This window comes from Sinocyclocheilus anshuiensis, unplaced genomic scaffold (genome assembly GCF_001515605.1).
Source record: "Sinocyclocheilus anshuiensis isolate Anshui unplaced genomic scaffold, SAMN03320099.WGS_v1.1 scaffold85, whole genome shotgun sequence".
Classification (NCBI taxonomy): Eukaryota; Metazoa; Chordata; class Actinopteri; order Cypriniformes; family Cyprinidae; genus Sinocyclocheilus; species Sinocyclocheilus anshuiensis.
In genome coordinates this window covers 3,919,657-3,929,346 of record NW_015536800.1, presented here as the reverse complement: position 1 = coordinate 3,929,346, position 9,690 = coordinate 3,919,657, and the positions used below count along the sequence as shown (strand labels likewise).

The window sequence follows — 9,690 nt, the reverse complement described above, 5'->3', positions numbered from 1 at the left end:
GCTAAATAGCTAGACAAGCAGGCTGACTGACTGACAGACAGACAGACAGATGCTTTTATGATAAAAAAGGTAGCTAGCTAACTAGCTAGACAGGCAGACTGACTGACTGACAGACAGATGCTTTTATGATAAAAAGCTAGCTAACTATCTAGACAGGCAGACTGACTGACTGACTGACTGACAGACAGACAGAAACACAGACAGATATATGTCTTTATGATAGATAGACAGCTAGCTAGCTACATAGCTAGACTGACTGAGAGAGAGAGAGAGAGAGAGAGAGAGAGAGAGAGAGAGATGCTTTCATGATAGACAGCTAGCTAGCTAAACAGACAGACACACTGACACACATACATACAGATATGCATAAGCTTTTACAATAGATAACTAGCCAGAGCAGACAGATAGACAGCCAGACAGCCAGACAGACAGACAGACAGACAGACAGATAAAAAAAAAGTAATCTGATAACGTAACTCATGCTACTTGTAATGCTGCAAGAGTCTGGAAAATGTGAAGGAACCACTAAGTGGTTTAGAGATTGTGCTGTGAAAAATAAAGGCACATGATGATGGAAAAGAATGAGATGGAATGAAAAATTGCATTTGCATAAATATTTTCAATGCTTTTTCCTAAGAAACTTTGCATTTACTTGCAAAACTTTTGTATTCCCCCAAGAAATGTCTTGTCCACTGGCAAAACTTTTTGACACCCACCTTTCTCAGCTCCAGAGACACACACTGTTGGTGGTCTGGCAGGTGGATGAGCTCTCTGCAGGAGACAGATACAGCTTGCCGCTGGGACATACGCACACCTCGTACACAGTCTGTTTGAGGTACGTGGTCCCTGGACCGAGCAAAGGATCCACGCTCCCGTGTGGAAGATTTCCAAGACGGATTGAGTTTGCGTTTAGAAAGATCTGAGAGGAGGAGAGGCAAGGAGAGAAAAGGGGAAGAGTAAAGAATACGAGAAGACAGACATTATAATCAAAGACTTCAGATAAATAAACATAATAACAGTAATTTAGGATTAAGTTGTATTTGCTCCTATAAAAATAACACACTGATGAAAGGCTGCATCATTATGTGAGCCATACACAGTTAAACAATGTTGTCCTGAAAGACACATCACTCTGACCAGTTCTGTGTGCATGTGTGTGTTGCTTAGTATCTCCTCAACACCCTTTTCCAGCTTCAGAGGACCCCCACAATCTGTTCACTGACTAGCTGATGCTTATTGCACAAAAAGGCCAGTACTTTTCCAGTTTTGCAAGCTCCAAACTCAATGGCTGGCTTTACACAGCTTCCAGAAGTTAAGATTCACAGTTTTTTTTGTTTTACCAATCTGCCTGGAAACACTGTATTTGGTAAAGTTTGCAAGGTTAGTGGCATCTACGGTGGCAATCACAATTCTGAAAACAAAATAACAAATTACAAACGCAAATGCAAATAAAAAACAAACAAAATAACAATTCAGAAAACACAACAACAATTCCGAAAACATTATAACAAGTCAGAAAACACAATGACAAATCCGAAAACAAAATAACAAATTACAAACGCAAATGCAAATAAAAAACAAACAAAATAACAATTCAGAAAACACAACAACAATTCCGAAAACATTATAACAAGTCAGAAAACACAATGACAAATCCGAAAACAAAATAACAAGTCAGAAAACACAACGGCAAATCAGACAAACCGGAAGAGGTAGGAATAGTTTGAGACAGCGCCGTTGGTGTGAGAATAGATTACTTACCGCTGACTGGACTAGACATCTGTCAATCAAGGTATACAGGAAGAACAGCAGAGTAGTGGTAGAAAGTTCGGAGATGGTCTTAAAGTAACACAGTTTAAATGTATTGTATGAATTGTCCTTACTATGGAATAAAAAATGCATGTACATTTACAACACTGTACTTATATTACCTTTGAATCAGATTACAAAAAACTAGTTAACGCTAACGGGAGGGTGTTTCTAATACAGTGTCTATGGGAGTGATGGTAAATTTGACATAGTTCTCTCTTCTGACTGCCATTCAGCCTCTCTCTCTCTCTCTCTTTTTTTTTATAAGTCGTGAAAACACTATCGTGGCAATTTTCTTTTGCTATTTGAGCAAATGGGATGAACAGTCTTTTTATTAGGAAAATTAAACTGGAATTGAGTTATATCAAACAGCATTAAGGGTGCTTTCACACTAGCACTTTTGGTGCTTACCGGGGTTCGATTGATGTCAGAGTTCGGTTCGTTTGGATGATTTAAACGATGTTTTCTGAACTCGGGTGTGCACCCACAAACCGTACCCGGGTCTGCTTAAAAAGGGTGGTCTGGGGTACGGTTCACGTAAACTCCGGTTTGGTTCACTGCTGATATAAACGCAATCGTACCAAATCAGACAAGTGAACCGCTATTAATGATGTATTATTTGATAAAAATGTGTGTTTGTGTGTGTTTCACTCACTTTCCTGATGAGCGTGACTGATACGCTGCAAGCAGAGAGCTGTATATCTCATTTAATTGTTGTGGTGTTTTCTGACTTGTTATTTTGTTTTTTAGATTTGCATTTGCGTTTGTAATTTGTTATTTTGTTTTCAGAATTGTGATTTGTTTTGCACTTCTCGGCCACCGTAGGCATCAGATCTTTGAAAGATACTCAGTGGCCGGTTCTTGGCCAAAAGGTGAAAAGTAGCCTTTTTTTTTTTTATCAGAATATGAAGGTGTGTGATGTATATATGCATCAAAGGAGAATTCTGTCACATCTCTCATTTCTTTCTGAAAGTCATAACAAAATAAATAAAATAAAAGTGATATCAAATGAGCAAGAATGATTTTTGCCTCTGAATATATGCCTGATTGCAAATGTGATACTCATTTTAAACAACAGTTCAATAAACAATGTTAATATTGTCAGTACTGGCTGTTTTTGAAAAATAGTTCCAAACAAGTCTCAGGAGAACTGTTGTGTGCCTTTCTGAGCAATGCACAACTTTGTTTTGTTAAGAATCCATGTCTTTGAAAGAATCAAGTGAGTCAATGATTCAGTGAATCATTCAATTAATCATTCAATCTTCACTGAATGGCTCACTCATTAAGACAATGGCTTGCCACCTATTGGTGGCTTTAGTTTCATACTAAAATGTGATAGCTTTTTTTTTTTAAGAAAATAATTTCATATACTGTACCAATATTAATGTTTTTCAAACTCATTCATCTCATATAATTATTTATGCATTCCTAATTGCAGTGTAAATGCATTCATGCTACCTCTGACCAGTCTGTGTGAATATATGTCACTTCAGATGCAAATTCTAAGTTTACTCAAAATATTTCATCTAAATCTACTTTTTGTTATGTCTATTCATTGTTTTTCTCACTTTAACACAATTATGACTTTAATCTATTGGGGTCCAAATTGATGTGCAATTAATTAGCAATTAATGTGATTAATTTAGATTACCTATTAAACTGAAATTGCAAATTGAAAAATACGCCTAATGGAAACGCGTAAATTTTGCAAAAACGCCCATATATCGCAAATACGTTTTTACACTCGCATGAGGTGGTTTTTCAGGCAATGCGAAAAAAGAATAATTCGCACAACTGCAATGGAAATGTTTTTTTTTTTTCACATTTACAGGTCACATGGCATATGTAAAAAGTCATACGATCATTCTTCAATGTACTATAACCTCCAAGAAACACTTCATACGTGGCCGCTCTCCAGTATAAGGGGCTTTCCTACCATTAATGCTTAGACAATTTACACTGCACACGTCTGCGCATACATGCGATACACGCATACGCCTCCTTTGAATAAATATAGCCAGAATACGTTAAAATCCCACCAAAATACGTTGTCATGACTTATCACGAGTGGCAAAAGTTTACGTTTTAGTTGCATAACATTGGTTAATGGAAACGCCGTCATTCCGCAATACTTTTTTATCGACATTTATAAAATATCAGCAAAGTTTTGCGCAAATCTGTAATGGAAACGCGCCTACTGTTTTCATCGATTTTCCCCAGGTAAAACAAAAGAAAACACATATACATTATGCATGTATATAAAAGTATTACAAATAACTCCTGAAGGTGTGTTAAAAACAAAACGTTTAGGTTTAGTAAGTTCGGTTTACTTAAAAGTATGCCCAGGGACATACAAATGCCCAAACTTGAAGAAACATCTAAGATGCAATATGATACTAAAAACACTGGATGTGTAAGATTATGATACAACACGACACAATCCTGGCACATTAATTCCTCCTGAAGGACACAAATTTAATTCCCAGATATGGTCCTGGAGAGAGAATATCACCAGGGACATAAACTACATTTCATTAAAAGCCTGTTTGCCCTATGATTTATAAATATGTTGATTCATGTATTTATCAGTTCCAAAAAGTCTGTTGGCTCTGACAGCTAGGAAAGGCCAAATAATCTTTACCATAACTCACACGCTGTGGGAGAGTGACAAAAACAAAGGAGGAAGAGAGAGAGAAAACGCCAACAAGGAAGAACTAATTACTGTAAGTAATGGTATCTGAGGTGTTGACAGGGCATATCTCTATAAACATTTGCACAAACAAGCCCCATGATGCTTTGCTGTCAGCAGGACAGCGCACAGCCACTTTCCCTATCAGTCTCTCACTTTGTTTCTCATTGTTTGTTTCTCTCGCCTTTTGCTGCGTCAGTTTTTAATTTTGCTCTCTCCAAGTGCCCTGCAAACTTTAATATAACACTTTTATAAAGTGAACTTGATTTTTATACAATCGACATGCGCACACAGTCCTCAGATGAACTGTCGTATTTGATAGATCTCTTTAGAGTTGAATGCAAATTGAGTAATGTAGTGCTCAAACAACCACCATTAAATATGAACAAATACATTTTAAGAATGCTATATGTTTGTTCATCTAAGTGGAGTAAGATCAGGACAATTTGTATGAGGACTAGCACATATCATCAGGATCAATGAAAAGGAAAATGCTTGGTGGATAAATCAATGCAAACATATTTGTTCAGAATAGGCAATGGACCTTTGGGAGAAAAAAAAAGAAAGAAAAAATAGAGAGGCATATAGAAACAGAACAAAAAAAGGTTAATTGAAATGTAAGGAGGGGTCAATGTCTACATCCAGTAATGCTTTCTAAGATTTTTCAGAACACTTTGCAGTTTACAGGTTAAAACATAGCCTACCTGAAGGCCACTTGAGTAATGCAGAACATTGCACTTTCACATCTGCAATTACCCTGAAACGGTTGACAAGCATCTACAGTAACTTTATGATCCATAAAGTATTGCACATAGCTAATATTCCTTCTACGGATGATTCATGCCTTCTTTTATTTTGGATGCACTATTAATCCATATCGAAACATATTGGATTCCGTTTCCTTTTTAGTAGGGCTGTAGAATTATGAAATAATAATATGTAAGTATAGTGAATACATGAGTATGTAATATAGTGCATTTGTTCAACAAATTGCTCCTTTCTAGAGTTACAGCAATTACATGACATATTTCAGTACGTTTTACTTTTTTTTTTCAACATGATGTTTATTTTCTTGTTACAGCAGTCTGTTACTGTCCGTCACATTAAAAAACACCAAAATGTTATTTATTGTTTGAATTTCGTGATAAAATTGACAGAATTTGAAAGCTGAGATTTAGTTTCATATCCACAGTAACAAAGAACAGAGTTTATTGCGATTATTGGATGGCAGACACCCTACAAATAATGCATGGTGATTTTTTTTTTTTTTTTGATGCATCAACTGAAAACAGCATAGACTAAAAGATTGATTTTAGGATTAATTGATAACGTTTAATTCAAATGAAGATCGAGAAATAGATGCTGAAACAGTCAACACATGCCTAATTAAACATCACTGTTTTGGTAAAAAATTTTGGCCCCCAAAATCAAAATGTATTTACTCTGCTTCAGATAAATGTTTTCGGTTGCCAAAATTTTGGTGCATCACTCCATCATACATCCACAAACAAATGACCTTAAGACCAGTTGGTTAAAAACAATTGATAAAAAGGCTCTAAAATGTGCAATTAATTCTGAGAAAAGCTCTATAGCAACATTTATTTGCAGGTGCCACTTGTTATTTGTATCTAATGCAATAAATTCAGACATTTTTAAGTGTCCAAAAGTATCCAAATACTTTTTGGGGCGACTGTGCGCCTGTGATTGGTTACAATACTACTAACCAATATAAAAATAAACAGAAATGTTTGATGCAAACGGAACTTAAATGAAATGTCATCACTGGTACTTCATGATTAACTATATTAATCACAATCTCGATTCTTTATTTTGCTAAAAGTGCCGCCCCAAGCCTTCGTCCCTTTTGTTACATGTCCTTCTGTCTCAGTTCTCTTTAAGGACATATTATTTGTCCTCTAAATGTTTTTATCACTTCATCCCCTTCACTGCCAAATTACTGAAATTCTAATTTGGCATGCGGTTAGCCGACATGTCCTCATGCATTGTGTCACCTAATACCGGTGAGTGCCGCCTTGGCCCAAAACGGACCCTCAAATCCAATTCCATTTTAAACACTCTGCCGTTTTCTGCCAAGAGACGGAATTCTGGAATTTTCTGAGATGTGGCATGGCTAATGACACCACCTGCTGACAGCTATCACGACCCCTACTGAGAGACACTATGAGAGAGAGGGATGGGGGGCCGTCCAGGGGGAGCAAGAGAGAGATAGAGACAAGGGAGAGAAGTCGGAACGGAAGTCATTTAGGTCATCTTATGAAAGGATTAAAGACAGCACCCGCCCCAAATGAAAGTGTCTGTATGAATTACTGTCAGTCAACCATGGGATAAAAAAAAAAAAAAACAGTTGGTGTGTTGTTTACAAACCTCTTTCAGTTCTGGAACCACTATCAGGGAATGTGTGTGCGGAAACTTGCATGTTTACATGTGTAGGGAAGGCCAATTATAGTCAGTCCAAACATTTTTTCATGCATGATTTCTCCCATGTCAAAGCTGGAGGAGAGAAGAAGCAAATGAAAGAGAACAGGTCGAGGAAGGAGAAGACAGCTAAAGCTGGGGAGGATGGGAAGGGGTAAATGAAGGCTGGGGGATAGAAACACATACAGGTGACCCATCAGATGTCATGAGGTCATTGGTGTGTACCACACACTCCATTACGGTCTGGAGATGAGTGGATTCGCAAGCTATAAAACGCAGACAGATTGCTGAGATCTCCGATCTCAATCTCTTTTGTTCTTGTCTCTATGACCGTGACAATCACACATTTCGAGCGTGAAGTTGCTGCACGTTTCATTTACTTCTGGATTTACTAATATAAAATGATAGTTGAGCTTTCAAAAATAAAAGTTTATGGAGCTGGGGCTGCATACTGGTCAGGTACAGAGGCTAAAGCGTCACACAGTAATGATAATGTTTAGACCACAAGCCACATGATAAATATGGCCAATTAAGCAATTAACCAGTCAATATGTATACATATAAAGGGCCTAAAATCAACACATGCCAAGTACCGTATGCGAGTAAAAATCAGCACTGGAGAGAATATGAAACAGTTGGCCGGTTACTTTTTTTTTTTTAATTCTAACAATGCCTGAGAACACAATATGGTTTACCTTGATTATGAAATCACAAAGACTAAGTTGCAATTATATACTGTAAATATGTAATCTCGTGAAGCGTTGTGATCTTTTCACAGTTCGCCGTAAATGCTACTCTACACAAACTAAATCTTTGCAAGTGCATTTGAAAGCAAAGGGGGGAAAAAAAACAGCCATAAATTTTAGTATTGTAATTGTTGCTATATAACAACAATATCAACAACAACATAGATATAATGATTATTGGTGATTTATTATATTTTTTATAATTTGATTAAATGCTACTACTACTACTACTACTACTACTACTACTACTAATAATAATAATAATACAATTGCAATTAGAATACATTAGATTCGACTGCAATTCTGATTTTTAATGAACTATATTTAATAAATAAATGAAATATTATTTAATTTATAAAATATAGAAAATCTGATAAATTATATTTAGATAGATAGATTGCATATCTTGGCTTGTTTGTGCATATTTAAAGGGATAACTCACTAAAATTAAAATTCTGTTACATAATAAGTGTTTATATTCTGACTATTTTAGATCTGTCTAGCTCCAGCTACAATGATATTCTGCAAGACACATACCATTAGAGTGCCAAAAGTTACACAATGTACCTTTAAACCAGATGTGTTATCATTTAGGTAGCCAGCTATAAACTTTTCAAAAGTTCAACAAACTTTATATAACATGCCCACCAGGAGCAAAACATTGCGCCGTCATCACAGTAGTTGACCTAAACGTACAAACAAACTATACTGCAGAACGATTTAATTTCTAATGCCTGCTAATGTGCACTTGTGTTGCGTTTAATGTTTACGGAGTGTTGCATTATGAATTGCATTCTAACACACTTCAAAAAGGTGTTTACATTCACATACTTCCATGGGATATGGTTTGAGTCTTAAAATAAAGATTACAGCACCAAAACAGGAGGGTTTAAAGTCTGATGCCATAGAAGAAACTTTTTCAAGTTTCACACAGAATATTTTTCTCTATACTTTAGAAAACCACATACATCACTGGAACTTCAGAGAATCCACAAAGGCCTTGCTTTTCTTCTCTTAATGGATAATTCCTACAGTCACTTGTGCTGATTAGAATATAATGTGACATCAAAAACATTTATATTTTTTACAAACAACCATATGGCTAACATGAGAATTGTATATTACTGACAAAATACTTCTGAAAGGAGAGCAACAGACGGATAAACCCAAATGGAGTTGGCACAGATAAAAACGCTCCAAAAACTACATTTCCACCCTGCTTTTTTAGAGCCACACTTTAGAAAAAGCACCTCTAAGCACGGCAGAGAGAAGTGCCATGGGACTCCATACTCCAGAATAATAGAAAATAAAACCTCGCCACCATCACGCAGAAACAACCCAGGGGCAAAACAAACCGCTGGCAGTAATTTGGTTGTTGGATTATTAACCTCGTAGGATCTCTACCGCACCACGGGGCTTCTGATAGATTTGTCCGCTGATAGATGAGTCTGATTTGGCGGCGGTGCTAGTTTAGGAGCGTTTCTCTCGTTACTTTGTCCCTATCACACACCCTAGTGGCTTTATTAAGATGCATGGGCTTAAGGGCTGGTCTCAAATGGACACCATATTGGAGCTTTGCACAAACAAATGAAACATTAGCTTACTTATGCCTGCTTCAGCTCCCCTGTCTCCTCGGCTTGTCAGCACCATATGTATCTATATCCACTGCCTCATTGGCTGGCTGAAGTGAGAGGGAGTGTTCAGGTGGAGAGAATGGGGGTTTTAATAGGCTCCACAGCTGCCATGCAACACAAGCGCAACAACAAAGTAGGTACTTAATTTCATGCATGGTGATGATGTGATGGTGTGTAGTCGTAATGGAAACTGATCTAGTTGAGGGCTTTGCTGGGGTAATCATGAGGATATTTGCATGGCACTGTTTTTTATATGGTTGTGAAATCATTGAATTAGCCTCTTATGTTGAACATTTTTATTTAGATGTTGTCTAATCTAATTTAATCTATATACACACTGCGATTCAAAAGTTTGAGGTCAATATATATATATATA

General features: G+C 36.7%; 1 protein-coding gene across 1 annotated transcript in view; it reads right to left on the bottom strand.

The window, feature by feature from the left end:
• Positions 1-721: 721 nt before the first annotated feature.
• Positions 722-9,690, bottom strand: part of LOC107656592 (zeta-sarcoglycan-like) — a 269,237-nt gene continuing 260,268 nt past the window's right edge. The window contains exon 8 of the mRNA XM_016444488.1: positions 722-919. Within this exon, the coding sequence (XP_016299974.1) occupies positions 722-919 (198 nt within the window). The remainder of the gene's footprint in view (positions 920-9,690) is intronic.